Raw genomic sequence first — 17784 nt, 5'->3', positions numbered from 1 at the left:
ATTGGGATTCAATCTTCCATACGGTAGAGGAATGGTAAGAAAATATAAAATACGACTTCTGTTTAGTTTTAATGATCCTAATAAATATGTGAAATGTGTTTCTAGAATAATGATTTACAATTTGCAAGACTGCTGATGTTGCCACCCTGCCTCTGTCATTCTAAGCGCAACTCTGAACTCATAAACTCGCTGCTAGGTCTACCGAAAAACATGAACAACGCTGGAAAGTAAAATTGCTGAAATTCTTTGGCAATGAAGCTACGTTTTATCGAATGTATACATTTCAAAGAATCTTTTAAGCCCGTAATGTATTAAACTCAATAAACTCAATAGAATTAAATTCTTGTTCTAACCAACTATCTCTTCCTGGCAACAAAAAGTATCAACTGTTACATAAAATAAAGCCCATATGAAAGGTAAGGTTTAGTTAGCCACAAAATAAAAAAACATGAACAATGTTAAATTATTTCATTTTTTATTTATTTGATATAATTTCAAATACAGAACATAAATATTTCGAAATTGATGTACAAACTTCATTCTGTAGAAAAACAAGCATTGTAGTTCAATTAAGAATTCTTCCTATATGTTCAAAATTTTAAATGGAATCCACCACCAATTGGTGGTTGTCTACCGCCTTCGGTAAGACCCATGTGAAAACCGGAGTTGCTTAAATCAGCATCGTCTCCATCTCCTAATTGTTTGTATTCTTTCCCACCGCTTGGTGGTTTTGGCGAAGCATTCGCTGTTCGTACACCAAGCTCTGACTTGGCTGGCCATGTAGGAAACATTTGTGGATCTATTGGTAACGGTGCTTCTGTGAAGTAGCCATGTTTTAAAGCATCCTCTGCCGAAATTCGCTGTTGAGGATCGTACGTAAGAAACCTAAAAAGAAAAATTTGTTTTAAGTTAACAAAAAAAGAAAAACGACGTTAGATTTAAAAAAACATTACTTAAAGAATCATACTTATTTAATAATTCGATGCCTAAATCTGATAAAGATAAGCTGAAACGTTGTCTCAGATTGTTTACGGGATAATGAGCGAATGGAATTTTCTGCACCATCGGCAGTTTGCTATATCCAGGCCATATTCGATCATTTGGTGTACCTAATTCCTTGAATATCCTGTTTAATTGATCAATTTCGGATTTTCCTGGAAAGAGTGCCTCCATTCTTAATAATTCTGCAAAAATGCATCTGGAAAAAACATATAATTTCATTGATAACGTAAACATATTCAAATGAAAAAAATACTGATTCTGTAATATCTTTTCTTACCCCACCGACCACATATCGATAGGAGTGCTATATTCCTTTCCACTTAGTAGCAATTCAGGAGCTCTGTACCAAAGTGTTACTACAATCGGAGTATATTGTCTTAAAGGAGAACCGTATTCTCGTGCTAAACCAAAATCACCAACTTTCAAAATACCTCGATGACTTAGTAACAAATTCGATGTTTTCAAATCTCGATGAAGTATCCAATTATCGTGTAAATGAGCTACTGCTCGTAATAATTGTTGCATAAGACATTTGACTTCTCCTGTAGACAAAATATTCATGTTTTATTTCTTTTATCAATAATAAAATTATTTCGTCATAATTACCTGGTATGAAAACTTGTTTCTTTTGTTTCATCGTTTCCATTAACGATTTTAAATCATGCTCAACATAATCCATTACAATAAATATCTTATCCATATTGCTACCAACAACTATTTCTCGAACAGTAACGATATTTGGATGTTGAGCTTTCAGCAGAGTATTTATTTCTCTGAGACTGGTAATCGGAAAACCTTCCTTTTCTTTCTCCATTTTTAAACGTTTCAAAGCAACGATTTCATCTGTACGTTTATCACGTGCTCTGTACACTACACCGTATGTACCTTCCTCAATACGATTTAAACACTGAAATTCTTCTACACTCCTACAACCTGCAACGCCAAAAAGTTTATTGCAGGAAATCAACAAGAAAATCAAAGGAAATAAACAAATTCAATTACCCACCTTGAATTGCTGGCAAATATGGAGGTAATTCAGGTTCCTCGTCTTCCTTTTTTTCTTCTTCTTCTACATTCTTTGATGCGCCGTTTGAATCTACGTGTCCAGGAGATTCTCCATCAGAGTGATCAGACTTAGCCAACCGATCAACAGATAAGGGACTTGGATTATTGTAATCGGAACCATCATTAGAATCGGCATTAGAACCTTTATTTGAATCATTAGATTCATCGTCATCATCGCTGCTAGATTCGGATGAGTCGGAAGAATGTCTATCGGAGGACCTCTCGCGCATACTTCTTTCTCCGTCGGATGAATGTCTAGATCTGTAAACAAATAACCAAGGTGTTTTAGAAATAAAAACTGGAATATCATAATATCGATTACAACAAATATTCTGCTTTAATCCTTACTCGATAGATTTAGAACGAACTTCATCCGAATGAGCAGGACTCGGACTCTCGTCCGATAATTCCACGATAGATGGATCTTGATTGTTATCTGGGCTTAGAGGTCGTTTTTCCCCTCTTTTCATTCGTCGCGCTTCCAACTCTAATCTGGAGACTTCTTTTCTCCTCGCCATTTCTCTATCCGCTTCAAGTAACCTTTCTTTCCTAAGTTCCTGTTCAGTCATTTCCTTCGGATCCTTCGGCTGTATCGGTATTTCATTCATTTCCATATCATCTGGCTCTTCAGTGACAATTTCCATTGCTTCGCGCAATTGTTTTTCTCTATGTTCTTTTTCGCGCTCTGCTTTTTCTCTGTCTCTTTCACGAAGTCGATCATGTTTGTGTGATCTTTTATGACGTTTCTCGCTTCTTTCGGGACGTTCCATTAATTCCGTTTCAGAGTACTGCTCTTCCAATACTCTCATATGTCTATGTTCCTCCATTCGAATTTCACGTCGTTCTCTAATATCATCGATAGTACGAGTCTCGCGACGTTCTCGCATATCTTCCAACCGTATATCTCTACGCTCACGCGATTCCCGTAATTCCCGAGTATCGTCCAAACGAATCTCGCGACGAGTTTCCACTTTGTAATCCCGAATGTCTCGCGAATCTTCTCGTCTTTCCCTTCTTTTATCCAATAATCTGTAAGTTAGACATATTAATGGAAAATATAGCTTTATTTGTCAAAGTAAATGTAAAATATTGCATACCTTTCTCTCAGATCCTCCAAAACACGGTCTCCTGTACTTCTATCTTTCCTATCATGTCTAGACTCTCTATCTCTATGACTTTCCATTCTTTCTAGCCTTTCAAGTCTCTCCCTATCTCTTTTAGAACCTTCTGAACGCTCTGATCTTTCCAAAATATCCATACCATGCCTACGGTGTCTATGTTTATCTCTATGTCTATCCTCCCCACGATCATGATGTCTAGACTTTCTTTCCTTTTCTTCCCTACGATCTCTTCTATCACCGTGTTTGTCTCTTCTTCGTGATGAATTAGATTTGTGATGTCGGACTACAGCCTGTGGTGGTTTTATATCCAAAGAGTCTGCTGTATCTCCCCCATCCTCCTCTGAAAAACTTTAAGGATACTTTTATCAAAACAACTGATGGTTAAACATACAAAACTGATTTGGTAGAATATGTATGTTTTTTTCATTTGATATATACATGCAATGCATGTACAACATATCTAACTTAAAGAAAAGACAGGTCAATAATGAAAAATATTATTGTTAGAACTTAACGACATATTAGATATTATTAAATACATATCGAAACTTATTTTCCCTAATACTGAGCAATTTGGTAGGTTCGATTGTTTTCAAACTTTAGTATATTAAAAGGAACTACTTAAGAAAGCAAAATATTACGAAAAAAGTGTCGCGAACAATTATAAGTATTTTTAATTTTACTTTAAACCTAAACCTAAACTAACCTCAATTTAGTCCAAACCGTATTAAATTTTGTCATTTGTATTTCGCGATTCGTCCACTAGCGCTAAATTAAAATTGAACAGTCGTCGAAATTTCATACAGTGGTCGCCAAACACAGATCAGCTGAAATAGCTAGATACTGATAGCGACAAAGATGATTATTAAGTTCCATTTTCTGTATATTTGTTACATGTATTGTTATTTTCTTTCTTGTAATTATGTTATTAAAAAATATTAAATTAAACTGCTCTTTTACCTGTTTAATGTTTAGTTCCGATTCAATTGCTATTATATAGTTAGAGATTAGGTTTAGTTTCAGTTTTATAGTCAAATTAAAAGTATTTATACTTGTTCACAACTCTGTTTTTTGTCATACTTTGCTTCTCTAAACAGTTCTTTATAATATACTAAAGTTTGAAAACAATCGTAGACACACACTAAACTGCTCACTATTACCTTATTTTTATTTATTCAAAAAGTAAAAGAAAACAATATGTACATATATGCACTACTGAAAAGAAGTCTAGAACAGGACAAAGGCAACGGAGGTACTGTTCTCCATTAGTTACCATCACATGTTGCTATATTGTTTTATTTATATATATAACACTTTATGTCAATAAGTGTGCTTATCTTTATAACTGTGTTAAATGTATTAGAAAAAACCAATGAAATCCATACTTCCCCTATAAGACTTCTTTCCAGCAGTACAATTGCATATGTACAGTATTCCAGAAAGTTGATGTCAAACCTCAAAAGCATAAACATGAGTCCAAATATTAATTTTAGAGTTATAAAATGTTTTAATCAATAAAGTATTATCTACCTATATCTACAGCATATGTTCCATAGAATTTCCTTCCATTTCAACACACGATTCAGTATATTTCTTCATAGGACTATTAAATAATGTAAACTAAACTATAGAATAACTCTATAATCATATAAATAGTACACAAACAATAAAACGATGAAGTACATTCTTCTACCACTGTCGTTAGATGATATCAGTATGCTTGATTTCATAATTTATTCCATAAGTTGTAAATATTAGGTCATCCCATAAGTTCGTGTCGACTTTTGTGTATACATTTCATGTGTCGATTTATAAACATACGGCGATAAGGGACCAATGCACTTAAAAAATGGGAAGAAGTTGTACAACGAGAGGGGGATTACATTTTTTCATGAAACTGAAAGGTATGTAAACAATTTTAACATATATAACCGCTTGAAAAACGGAATGAACTTATGGGATAACATAATACATATGCAATAAAATCTCTTATGTTGTTACAAGCTCATAATTAAAAATGTTTTGTAACTCCAAAACTAATGATATTTGGATCCACGTTTATTAAGATATTTTTGTTTGCTTTGACGAGTACTGCATATTCCTGAGTTGAAGTTTGGCACTAACTTTCTGAAACAATCTGTATTACGAAAAAATATTATTTTAAAAATGCAGTTTGAGAATTGAGGTTAGTTAGTTAATAAAGCAACATGTAATTTTATACCTGAAATCGTCCATATCCTTCAAAGGGCTTTTCTTTATTTCTCCGTCTTCACTTTGATTATCAATATCCATGTTAAAACCGTACTTTACTTTAGAGGACATAAAATGGTTGATTTCTTTTGTATATTATGATAGTTTTCGACACATATAATCCAAAAATGTACTTTTTAATTTTAGAAATCTAACGGTTCAAAAGTAACTTATTTTTTGACAAATTACAAACAATTACAAGCAATTACTAGCGGCTGCACATTACAATTAAACAGGTTCACTTCTTGCTGATGCTTCGTCATACATAGTTACTATGCATATGGCTGCGAACAAAACAACCATGAAATACAAAAATTCACTAGATTTACTACTAGATTTAATTACATACATAACACATTATTTCAACAACCGCAGCGCAAAAATGCAACGAATTTTGTCAATGTTCATTTATTAATCGAAAAAATAAACAAATAGTATCTCGGGAACAGATTTAATGCAAATCACATCTAATGTTTATTTTTTTCTATACTTTATTTGACCAATAATTTCCCTATGTGCATCATAATTTAATTAATTCTATTTCATATTTTATATCGTAATTAATGATGTAACGAATGTAAAATATTACCTGAAATAATGTGTAAATTGCAGAAAAGTATTTTATATATTGTAAATGGAATTACTCTTACACATGTATATCTACCCATAAATGGCGCTTCAGTCGTCATAAGTAAGTATATACGTGATAAAGAAAAATATGTTCCATGATTAAATCCATTTTCTACAAGTTTGACAGATGATCAACTGTCAGTTTTTAGAAACCTCGGAAACATAACATATTACTGAGTAATTTACAATGGAAGCAGTACCGAGGTTGCCGATGATATCGTTTCAATTAAAAGTTAGCCCAGAGCCTACTACGTTTGGACCAAAGTTAAAGCAGGTATGGATAAATAAATCACACTGCAATTTTTTTTTATCATAAATTAATACTCGATTTTTGTTTTTATTATTTACAAATTTAAATTGTCGTTCCATATTTCCATTTTGCAAATGAACCGCGTGATCATTCGTTAATTTATTTCAGTTTGTCAATTAATCTAATTAGAGCTATAATAATTTTTTGTTTTAGTATATATGTGATTTTTATAATAAAGATCCAGCAACATTTACACACGAAATACATCAATTAGAAAGCTTGCGTGCAGTGGCTGTACGACCACCCATTGATGTAGCTGGTTGTTCATTGTTGAAAAGATATTATTGTCAATTGCATTTTCTTCATAGTAGATTTCCTATGGGAAAAGATGGTATAGCAGCGGTGACATTCACATGGTAAAATAATTGAGATAGTGATGAATAGTTATCATTAGAATTAAAAAATTGAATGTATTTTATTTTAAATAGGAGAGATACATATGCAAACATGGTTTGCTCATTGGCAAATATTCGCTTTGAAATAATTTCTATCTTGTATAATATTGGTGCAATGCATACTCAATTGGGAGCACTTACAGAAAGGACATCAGCTGATGGGATGAAGATGGCTTGTGCTCATTTTCAATGTGCAGCATGGGCATTTGAGCATTTAAAAAATAGTTACCCACAGCCATCTGGTGTAGATTTAGCTCCAGAACTTATGACATTTATGCACCAGCTTTGCTTAGCCCAAGCTCAAGAATGTATATTAGAAAAAAGTATGCTTGATAATCGTAAACCCACAATCGTAGGTAAGTATAAAAGAAATAAGATTTGCATAAATATATTACATTTTTTGTGGCTTTAATTGTCTACTCTTGTACATCATTCTACAAGATATATGTATCATGTAGCAAAAGTTGCGAGACAGATAGTGGACTATTTCAATCTGGCATTAACTACACTTGAAGAAGGTGGAATTGAGGATGGAGCCATATCAGATACCGTTGGAACTAAAACTTATAAGGTAAAATTTAAAAATATTGCTTACTGTCATTAATAAAACATTGTTCTAAAAATATTCTTTTTCAGAGCTGGAAGCATTACCTGAAATTCAAGAAAGCTTATCATTTAGCAGTTACATATTTATATCAAGGATTAGCTGCTGAGGAGCAAAGAAAGATGGGAGAAAGGGTCGCATTTTATAATGCTGCATTAGCTTCTTTAAATGAAGCACAATTAATTTATTCAAATATTCCTGGAGAAAAAGCAACTATAGAAGAAGCACTTACATTTACAAATGACGTGATAGAAGGGAAACGTAAAGCAGCTAAAAATGAAAATGAGTACATATATCACGAGGAAGTACCAGAAAAAGAAACATTACCTACAGTAAAGGGAGCTCCTTTAGTTAAGGGAATATCTTTTAGCATCAATGATCCTGAAGTTTCAGGACCTGATATATTTGCCAGGTTAATACCAATGAAAGTGCACGAAGCAAGTTCTTTGTATTCGGAAGAAAAAGCGAAAATATTACGTTCCGTCGGTAGCAAAATTGAAGAGAGAGATCAGCAACTCAATACCTACTTAACGTCCTTAAAATTGGAACATATGAGTTTATGGGATCCCGATGCTCAAACAACGGAATGGGAGCGGTTACCTCTTCCTGATGAACTGGTTGAAAGATGCGCAGCACTAAATGCAAAGCAACACATTATTCAAGAGTTACTCGATATAATGGGAAAATTATCGGATACTAGCCAAGATGTTGAAAAAATATTGAAAGAAATTAAGAAACTTCTTCTTGATGAAGAACAAAAAGAAAAAGAATATCAAGATACGGTTGGAAAGAGACCTCCGTCGATAGTCGCCACTGATTTAACCAGAGAAGCCAAGAAATATGAAGAAGCTCATAATAAAGCTTCAGAAAGTAATCATGCTCTTCATAAAGCAGTAACGATGCATGTAAAAAATTTGAAAGTACTTTCTCAACCGCTTGCTGACCTTATGGCCCATATACCTTCGCCAAGTGCGTACCTATCAGAACAAAATACTGAAAAATCACATAGTGCAATCGAATTAGAACGAATGCATACTAAGGAACTAAGGCGCATTTTGAATAAGGTTGACGAAATGCGTAGACAAAGGAACGAATTGCATGCAAAGTTACGAGATTCAATTTCACAAGACGATCTAACACGCTTACTAGTTACTGCCACATCCGATTCTGGATCCTTGGATCGTTTATTTGCGGATCAGCTAAGTAAACATCAAACTCTAGTAACATTGATAGACCAAAATCTTGCTGCACAAGATAACATCTTAGCAGCTTTAACAGATGCATATGCCCAAACTGCTAATGTACGAAAAGGAGTCGAAGAAATATTAAAACGCCGAGAACATACTATTTCTTCTTTGATTGCGTCTTACGATGCTTATGAAGACCTATTAGCAAAGTCTAGCAAAGGTCTCGAATTTTATAGGAAATTAGAAATAAATGTCTCAAAATTACTTCAAAGAGTGAAAAGCACTTGTAAGGTGCAAGAAGAAGAACGTGAACAAATACTTGCACAGGATAGCAATAAAAATTCTCAAGAAAGGATTGATACAACAACAGCTGCTATTTATGATCAGAGTCGAAATCGAACTGGTAGTGGACTTAAGTTAAAGGATTATTTAAATAGCAGGCAGGAAAATATTCAAAATCAGTATTATAATGTATATAAAGAGCAAGGTAAACAAGTTCAGATAGATGCAGCAACAAAGTCATACTTGAATGACACAGTGAATAAAAATGCAATGCATTCTAATGGAGTGACTACGTTGGATGCAATGTCGTCTACGAAATCTATGCAGCAGTATTATTCTACACCATATACGGATTACAAAACGAATGTACCCTATACACATGAAATTTCAACATATAACGAAAATACTGCTTTAAGCCAAAACTATATGCAAGTAAATAGTTCAGATACTGTAAATACTTATCCACAAGTAATTGGGACGACAGCAAACACTGCAGTGCAGTATCCAATAAATTCTTTTATATCCAATGGACAATTTTCTACAGCTTTAGATGGACAACATAAGTATTCTGCTAATCCTCAAACACTTTATAACTATCCTACCAATACATTACAATATGAAAATTACCAACCTTCTGCTGATTATACTGGATATAATATTGCACAGCAATATCCTCCTAATTTTGATAAAACTGCTAGTACTAGTGTTACTAAAGCTGAAATACCTCAAACATCTGAGCCTCTAGCAAGTACAGTTAATAAAACAACAGATGTACAAGCACAGCTTTATACTACTTTAGCTCAACAAGGACAACAATATATACCTGAATCACAACAAAAATTTGTTTCTCAAGAATCTGTTTCAACTATCAGTCAACATGTATTACCAGTGGATAATACTCAAATGCAAAACTATATCCTCCCTCAGATTAGTCAAAGTGAAGTTTCATGTACTCAAAGTTACATTGGTACAATGTATTATAATCCATCCGAGTTACATGCTCAACAAGTCACATCGAATCCAAGTACATCCGAAACGACTAATATTCCTGCCTCTAGCCACTATATGCAAACACAATATATGAATACAAGCATTCCTCAACCTGTTTATTCTACTAGTTCTTTAACTGTTCCAGTAAATAATATGGGGACTTCATATTCTTCTAACTTGCACAGCTCCAATGCTGTACAATATCCACAGCAGAGTAGTACAGAACAAACTAAACAAATTTATACAGATAAAGTATACCAATATGGATCACAAGTATCAGCTAGTGACACCACTTTAACTTATCCTAATACTTATCATGGTTTACAACATGCCAGTGTTTCATATACACAAACTATATTACCTACAGATACTTCTAATACATATGCATACTCAAATTGTTCTACTAATACAGAAATAATTCAAAGTCATACAAAACCTTTGGCAAGTATGCAAAATTACACACAAGCATATCAATACCCACAACAGTACCCTGGGTATGGTGGTTATTCTCATATATACAATCAAGGATACAATTATATCCAAGGAAATCAAATAACTATGCCAGTGACAGAATCTTATAAAGGCCAAATGGGATACACTTATAATTCCACCAATCAATGTTATGAATACAATCCTAGTAATGTTCAAACTTCACAATCAATTCAAGTATCACAGCAACCTTCTGAATCAACACTGCAAATAAATACCGGCATTAACAATGTATGCCAACAACAAGAAAGTAGTGCAAGATACACAAATGCTAGTAATAATTCTATGGTTAGTCAAACTCCATCTTCTCAATATTCAGAACAGACTTATCAGCCTCAAGGTGTAGCTGACATTTACTACACTACACCATATGGTCTCCAAATGCAAAGTACTCAAGGTAAATATCAAACTATTTTCTTATATTAACATTGCAATTATTTAAATTTTATGTTTAACTTTTCTAGCATCCTCTAACAGAAATGAAAACTACACTAATTACAATCAAACATACATGCAAGCTGCTAACAATGGAACTAATACAACGACAAGTGCGAATCCTACTAAACCCGCTACAATGTCGGAGAAATCTAATGTGGACTTGCTTGCTGACCTTGATGTCACTATAAATCATGCACCTTTAGTGCCGGAAGTACGTCCTGTTAATAAAAGCAATGTACAAGACGAAGCTGTAATGAAAGATACAACAAAAGATGAAACAAAAGATACTGCTAGTGAAGATGATAAAGTAAAGTCGAATGACACTACTACTGTCGAAGATAAGACGGAAAACGAGAATTTGCAGATTGTATGGGATACGTGGTACAATGACGTGCAACCTAAAAAGGATCCTTTAGGAGATCCAGTAGCATTGCAGAAGTTTATAAATGAAGTTGAAAAATATGAGAAATTTGTAGATAGCTTACTTGTTAAAACATTAAGTGGAGCAACTAATCTTGATATAAAATGGAAGGAAGTCCAAGAATTTGAAGTAGGATCATATGAATTCCAAATTACTTGTATAGTGTAAAATATTATTCTGTTAATCACACCACAAAATAATATACTTCAATTTTAGGAAAGGGAAAGTGGAAAACAATCGTGTACAGTAGCGCTAGCTCATTCTTCGGAAAATAGAGTAATGGAATGTATCCCATATGACACAACAAAGGTACAAATATCGTCGACAGATATTCCAAATTATATTAATGCTTCTCATATAATGGAAATTACACAATGGATACCGACAGCATTCATTATTACTCAAGCACCATTGCCGGACAAATTAGAAGTATTTTGGATGATGATATGGGAACAAGAAAGTGAAATAATTGCATGTTTAGTATCCGATGCACAATTAAATGGAGAGATATACTGGCCTATAAACGAAGAAGATATTCTGAACATTGGTAGCTTTACAATATCATTAAAAAAGAGAGTAAACCATGTATCCTACATCCAAAGAGTTATTTCTGTGCATAATACTAAAAAGAACTCAGAAAAGACAGTCGTGCACATGCAATTTCTTACATGGCCTTCCAAGTATGTCTTCAAAATAAATAATATTCAATCATTTTATGTATATAATTTTTTTTTACTTTTCAGTGGTTTTCCTAGTAGTCCAGGTGCACTGCTTACTTTTTCAACGGATGTAATGACAGAACAAGCACTGAGACGTTGTACAAAACCAGTGGTGGTGCATTGTTTGGATGGTGGAGCACTAAGCAGTTTATTTCTAGTAGCAGCAGCAACAGTATGCCATATACGTGCAGGTTGCGGAATAGTCAATGTACCTCTTGTATTCAAGGGTCTTCTAAAGTGCCGTAAACAAATTGTAAATAAGGAGTCCTTGTTATTCGCTTATCAGTTGGTATTATACCACGCTCAAGACATTTTAATGAAACGTAAGAACTATTTCTCCTCTAATTGTTTATATGATTTGATCGAATTAATTCAAAATAAAATTTTCTTATCGGATATATAGGTGGAATTTTATCGTCTACTCGCTCGACATTTGAAAATTTCGAAGGATTAAAGGGAAATAAGGACAAAACATCAAGGAAGATGCATCCTTCTGATGATTTCCTTCAAACTCTTGGCATAAATACCCAACGATCAGATGTTGACCAAGGTATTGTAAAGTAATATTTTTTACAAAGTATAGTTTAATGATATTTTTTAAACTTTAGGTCGACAAAAAGCTTCTACTGCTAATTCAATACATTCAACTGCGACGTCGATTCAAGAGAAACCTAAAGAAGGAATAATCGATCCGCTAAGTCAACTGGATCCTCTATGGTCTATTAGAAGATAATCAAATAAATTTGCAAGTAAAACTTTATTATGCACCAATCAATAAATTTATTATTTAAATGAACGTTTGCATTCCTACGTTTTTTAAATTAACGATATTACTAAGAGTAAAATAATTATGGTAATTGTATAAACATTGCAATTCGTATTAATTCACACAGATAACTCGATATTTCTGAAACAAAAGACAATTATCGTTCTTATCGTTCAGGAGTTTCGTAATCTTTAAGTTTTAATGGTTTTACAATCTGTAAAATATATCGAATAAAATGTATGTATAAAAAACAAATGCTGTCTGTTTACATTTATTTCCATCTTTACCAGAAAATCACATATTTCCATACACATCCACAAAACATACGATATAAGGCATGCGTTTCTAAAGCATATGGATGATAAATTGGTATGTATTCCTAATATACATATGTTCATACATATATATATATACATGCACCACAATTCAAAATCATTTTATAATCAATTGGTACTATTTTACATCGTATACTACTACTGATGTTCCTGACAGGTTTCGAGTTTATGATATATATATTGGTTACAAAAGAAATTTTTAATGTAAATTTATTCTCCACATGAACACATGATTAATGGCATAATAAATCTTTACCCTATTAATTCTCAGTAAGTATAAGTAATAAAATTACATTTTTTATTAAATTTAGTCATTTTATTAAATGTAATTACTTATGTGTATGTAGGAAGCAATTACGAAGATGATCATTATCTTTGAACACAGGGATCGTTTAATAATTTAACGTTTAAAATAAATGCTTCTCTAAGAATATTCAACTTGATAAACTATACCCTGAATATATGTATTCTTTAAGTTACAGATAATAGTACGTTCTTATAAACGCTATTAAAATAAATATGCTGCTAGATTCTTTTCGATTATTACAAAGATTACTTCCAAAATTATTTCATAAATCGAAATAACTATATTTACTAAAATAATATATGTATATAATGAGGCCTGAGTATATTTTTTATAAAAGTTTCAATTACACTATTTAATGGAAATTGTAATTCTGTATTTAGTGCCATGTTGATATCTTATAGACAATTATAAAACTTATAAGCAAGTGAAATTATGAAAGTTTACAGAGATGTGATATTACTTTTTTCTTATTAGTCCATATCTTCTTTAAATTCCTCTGTTTCTTAAATCTTTCACTTTATAAATTCGTACAAGCCAATGTTCTGTAGTGTAAGCTTCTTCTAACATGTCTAACTCAAAGTCTTTATTACCAATTTCCATGTTCCTAACTCTGTCATATCCTGTGGGTTTGCCTGTTTAATCATAAAATTATTCAAATTATATTTATTCCAAACTAGTATAAATTATATTCATGTCATAATAAAAAACTTACCCCCTTCTGTATAAACTTGACCGAATCTGTAATAACACATTTTATACATAAGACAATTGAGCAAAATTGGAGAACCTTCTTTGTCAACTCGGAATTCTCCTGCAGAGTTATAATAATCCCACTCTGTTATAGATTTTCCTTTCTCAGTGCTTCCGCCGATACGCACCATCCATAGGAACTTGTTAATGTCTGAAATCATAATTGAACAAGTTCTTAGACAATTTTAAGTTATAGCTTCATTTAGGTTTATATATTAATTGTAATACCATCCGAAGAGTAGCCTGTAAGTCCCCCAAAAATAACAAGAACATAATTAACATCTAGTTCTCTCATTATTTCGTAAGCTTTTTCCTCAGAGCTTGCCATTGCTTGGCCGACTCTTGATATGTGAGTATTGTTCCATGTATTGTTGTCTACTAAAATGGTACGATTTGCCATCGCCGTGATCTGGTATCCATAATCCCACCAAGACATTACTTTGGCATTCTGCAGTTAAGAAACGTAATTTTAAATGTTGCAAATTAACAGGAAATTATCTAGGTAGACTTATAAAATTACTTCTGGCGTATTCATCCGTAACCAATAATACGCTTCTCTAAAATCATCAAAGATCATGCGACCACCATCTGGAGAACGCGCCGATAACACGATACTAGGCGAACTATAAGCTTCTGCTGTAACCCACGTACAATGGATGGTATACGAAAAGAAGAGAATACACATTACTGTTATAAAGAGCGTGGCAATCTGCAAATCAATATGTCAATATAAAATTTCGTAAAAAATGAAAGTTAAGAAAAGATGTTCATTGTAATTACCTCACTTCTGAGTATATAATTACTTTCAAACTTTTTCGACTTTTTATCTGTAACTTTTCCTCTTTCTACTTGTTTCATATAAGTGACAAGTAAAGAGGAAGCTCCAATGCCACCCAAAATACACATTACTGGAGCCAAAACCAACATTAATCGAACCATTACACCCTGTATAATTTAAAATTTAAGTGCTTGTTCAAATTTTCGATACCAATTTTTAACGAATTTTTAATGAAAACTTTTTACTCACAGCAAAGTATAGACTTGTAACTCCATACAAGATGAGGAAAATATTTGAATCTGTTAACTTAGAAAAACAGAAGTATAGACCCGAGGGAAATAGAAATACTAAAATCTGAAGATCGAAGTAAAAAGAGCTCCATGATGTTGGTTGATGTTCCGAAACAGACGCAATTATCGGTATGTGATTCTTTGCATAGGACGGGTCCAAAAGGGAATAAAAGCGACCAGTCCATGGAGATATTTTTCCTTGCAATTTAGGATGATTAAAAAATTAATAAATGTTCTTTATAATCTAAAGAAATATATTATCATTATTGTATATACCTGTAATAGTTAACATAACACCTAATACAAATGAAATAGTAACTACAGAAATAACAAGACCACGGAATAATATTTCGAAGTCATCTTGTGACATTTTACTACGCAGATAATCAACTAGAGCGTGAATCTGGCAAAGTCCAAAAACTCCCAATGCCTGTACAAAATATAAATTAATTTTGTCTAGAGAGTATTTTCTACAAAACAAAGACAAACTATATTTTATACTTACAAGCATGTGTTCAGAGCTCTGAACAGGTTGAAAACCAACAAAAGATATTTGCATAGATAAAATTGTTCCTAAACAATATACAATACTGTATGCAATGTATATTCTATGAGAAAACCTGCCAGTCACCATTAAAGTTAATACATGTAAAGGAATTAGATTAATTAGGAATACATAGCCACCCCAAGAAGACACCATATAAAAATATGCAAGGGCAGCACATGTTGCCCAACAAATTGCTCCAGTTTTAACTGCTTTGATCCACATGTAATATGTAAATAACATACAAAAAATAGCTATGCCTTCATTATCATAAGATCCTGCCACTGATCGTGATATATAACCAGGTACAATTGCTATCATAGCTGCAGCAAATAATCCTGATGCAGAATCCTTAAAATCATACATGAAGTAATATATTTTTGGTTTATTATACTAAAAATACTACATATATATTGAATATATTTTTACCTTCAGTTCTTTGGTAAGTAAGTAAGTAATAATTGTTGTAAAACTAGAAAATAATGGAGCTAGGAAGACACAAATAGTACGTATATCTAAGGTAATATTTAATAACCATGAAAGACGATATAATGCTGCTGATGTTATCATTAATCCTGGATATATTGTTCCTGAAATAATTAATGATTAAAGTATATTACGATTAAAAATTAATACAAAGGAACATACCTCCAATTATCCTCCCAAGAGGATACCACACACGATCATCAAACCAATTATGAAAACTATAAAACCCATTTTCTGCTAAATACTTTGTTGTGCGATAATTAAAATATGGATCAAATTCATGGATAACACTCTCAAATCTTAAGACAGAGAACAATCTTGTTGCAAAAGCTATAAAAAAAGATTACATTTACTTAGAATATTACAAGAATTCTTCTTATTTTAATTTAGGAAACTTACATAAAATTGCTGCAAGAGATAACACAGTCAATTTCAAAAGAGTCTCCTGCTTCTGTGCAGACATACGCAAACCTCTTGTCTTCATCAATGTAACCATATTGATGAGGCTATGAGGTGTTATTCTCTTAAATAATTAAAACACCACCTTTATAAAATTTTCCTATAAAAAATATATTATCATTCATACTGATATTATATTTATTTATTTGTGATAAAAACTACACTTGTATCACATGCGGAAAGCAGGTAAATATTCAAAAAAATTATATGTTAAAATCTTCAATGCATTATTACACAGGATGTCTCAATGTTCAACAGCCAAATTTTGTCAACATATTTTTATATTAAAACAAAAAACAACTTTAGGACAAAGAATATATTGAACAAGTAATATAGATACATGCGATAAAATAACATAAAGAGTTTATTGGTTCACATTGAAATGAAGTAAAATCAAAATGAGTCTTATACTTATCTAATCTATACTTATTTTTGTTTTACAGCATTGTAACTACAAATTTATTATTGTTCCTATTATATTAAGTATTTTTATTACAACTTTTTAATAAAGTTTTAAATGAGTTATGCTTATATAACATTTTTTGCTTGAATATAGCCATAGATTACACTGACGAAGCTCGGCTGTTAAATCCTGAGACACCCTAGTTATCATATCAATAAAAGCTATAACGAAAAACACATGGCGTTTGTCATTGTCAGCAGTAGGTTATGATACTCCATAGAAAAAAGATAGTAGAATAGAAAATATCGAACGTACGCGATTAAGAGATAAATGAATGAAATAATAAATATATTGCCTCAACAAAAAAATAACAATTACATGCTAAATGAACTACATGAATTCACCTCATTAACTGACCACGTACACAAAATTACCGGCCGGTGACATATGTATATTTTACATCACATATCTAATCGTTCCGCATCGTACATTTATGTAGTTTTATATATGTTACGTAAATCGTGATGTGAACTTACGAATTTACGAATTTTACAATACAAGATAAGTAATAAAATAACAACGTCATTTAAATTACTAACTGAGAAACATAGCGACTCGAAAGAAAAAAGCATAGATTAAAGTCAGCTGCTAGTTGCGCTACCTACAATCGAAATAAGACCAAGGAAATTATTTGGTATTCGTGTATATAAGTACGTTATAGAAAGAAAGAATTAAAACTATTCTTTGTTCGAATAAACATTGA

The 17784-nt window shown here is 32.2% G+C and overlaps 3 protein-coding genes across 15 annotated transcripts; 1 reads left to right on the top strand and 2 right to left on the bottom strand.

The window, feature by feature from the left end:
- Positions 1-458: 458 nt before the first annotated feature.
- Positions 459-5716, bottom strand: LOC126917627 (cyclin-dependent kinase 11B). Of its 10 annotated transcripts, XM_050724713.1 has the most exons (11): positions 5410-5716; positions 4872-5325; positions 4719-4791; positions 4574-4643; positions 3165-3536; positions 2416-3096; positions 2009-2328; positions 1609-1935; positions 1280-1544; positions 968-1198; positions 459-885 (listed from the first exon to the last, which is right to left on the bottom strand). In XM_050724713.1, exons 5-11 carry the CDS (start codon positions 3323-3325, stop codon positions 591-593), a joined length of 2280 nt encoding a protein of 759 aa, XP_050580670.1. In that variant the 5' UTR covers positions 3326-3536; positions 4574-4643; positions 4719-4791; positions 4872-5325; positions 5410-5716; the 3' UTR covers positions 459-590. The 10 variants fall into 10 exon arrangements, with proteins under 10 accessions (XP_050580670.1, XP_050580668.1, XP_050580669.1 ...); XM_050724711.1 differs by having other exon boundaries at positions 4719-5325; XM_050724712.1 differs by lacking the exon at positions 4574-4643.
- A 403-nt stretch (positions 5717-6119) lies between these two features.
- Positions 6120-12924, top strand: LOC126917690 (tyrosine-protein phosphatase non-receptor type 23). The gene is made up of 10 exons (XM_050724860.1): positions 6120-6342; positions 6532-6734; positions 6807-7129; positions 7232-7344; positions 7410-10722; positions 10790-11313; positions 11401-11864; positions 11928-12226; positions 12307-12453; positions 12512-12924. The coding sequence occupies exons 1-10, from the start codon at positions 6256-6258 to the stop codon at positions 12634-12636; spliced, it is 5598 nt and encodes a 1865-aa protein (XP_050580817.1). The 5' UTR covers positions 6120-6255; the 3' UTR covers positions 12637-12924.
- Positions 12925-17689, bottom strand: LOC126917699 (dolichyl-diphosphooligosaccharide--protein glycosyltransferase subunit STT3A). 4 transcript variants are annotated; one of them, XM_050724890.1, is made up of 12 exons: positions 17558-17689; positions 16559-16718; positions 16322-16489; positions 16103-16263; positions 15635-16024; positions 15406-15559; positions 15089-15327; positions 14842-15006; positions 14582-14770; positions 14290-14509; positions 14024-14212; positions 12925-13943 (listed from the first exon to the last, which is right to left on the bottom strand). In XM_050724890.1, exons 2-12 carry the CDS (start codon positions 16653-16655, stop codon positions 13798-13800), a joined length of 2118 nt encoding a protein of 705 aa, XP_050580847.1. In that variant the 5' UTR covers positions 16656-16718; positions 17558-17689; the 3' UTR covers positions 12925-13797. The 4 variants fall into 4 exon arrangements, with proteins under 4 accessions (XP_050580847.1, XP_050580843.1, XP_050580844.1 ...); XM_050724886.1 differs by having other exon boundaries at positions 17426-17659; XM_050724887.1 differs by having other exon boundaries at positions 17439-17659.
- Between the last annotated feature and the right edge of the window lie 95 nt (positions 17690-17784).

This window comes from Bombus affinis, chromosome 6, assembly GCF_024516045.1.
Source record: "Bombus affinis isolate iyBomAffi1 chromosome 6, iyBomAffi1.2, whole genome shotgun sequence".
NCBI classification, from domain to species: domain Eukaryota; kingdom Metazoa; phylum Arthropoda; class Insecta; order Hymenoptera; family Apidae; genus Bombus; species Bombus affinis.
This window is presented reverse-complemented; position numbering and strand designations above follow the sequence as displayed.

Bases quoted from the DNA above. Each gene is read 5' to 3' on its own strand.
- LOC126917627 (XM_050724706.1), bottom strand. From the start codon at position 5,510: ATGTCCTCTAAAGTAAAGTACGGTTTTAACATGGATATTGATAATCAA. The intron at 3,097-3,164 runs GTATGCAATATT...TCTAACTTACAG, and splicing joins TTGGAGGATCTGAGAGAAAG to ATTATTGGATAAAAGAAGGG. The intron at 2,329-2,415 runs GTAAGGATTAAA...ATTTGTTTACAG, and splicing joins GTTCGTTCTAAATCTATCGA to ATCTAGACATTCATCCGACG.
- LOC126917690 (XM_050724860.1), top strand. From the start codon at position 6,256: ATGGAAGCAGTACCGAGGTTGCCGATGATATCGTTTCAATTAAAAGTT. The intron at 7,130-7,231 runs GTAAGTATAAAA...TGTATCATGTAG, and splicing joins TCGTAAACCCACAATCGTAG to CAAAAGTTGCGAGACAGATA. The intron at 11,314-11,400 runs GTAGGATCATAT...CTTCAATTTTAG, and splicing joins AGGAAGTCCAAGAATTTGAA to GAAAGGGAAAGTGGAAAACA.
- LOC126917699 (XM_050724890.1), bottom strand. From the start codon at position 16,655: ATGGTTACATTGATGAAGACAAGAGGTTTGCGTATGTCTGCACAGAAG. The intron at 16,025-16,102 runs GTAAAAATATAT...TATGATTTTAAG, and splicing joins TACTTACCAAAGAACTGAAG to GATTCTGCATCAGGATTATT. The intron at 13,944-14,023 runs GTAAGTTTTTTA...ATGATTAAACAG, and splicing joins TCAAGTTTATACAGAAGGGG to GCAAACCCACAGGATATGAC.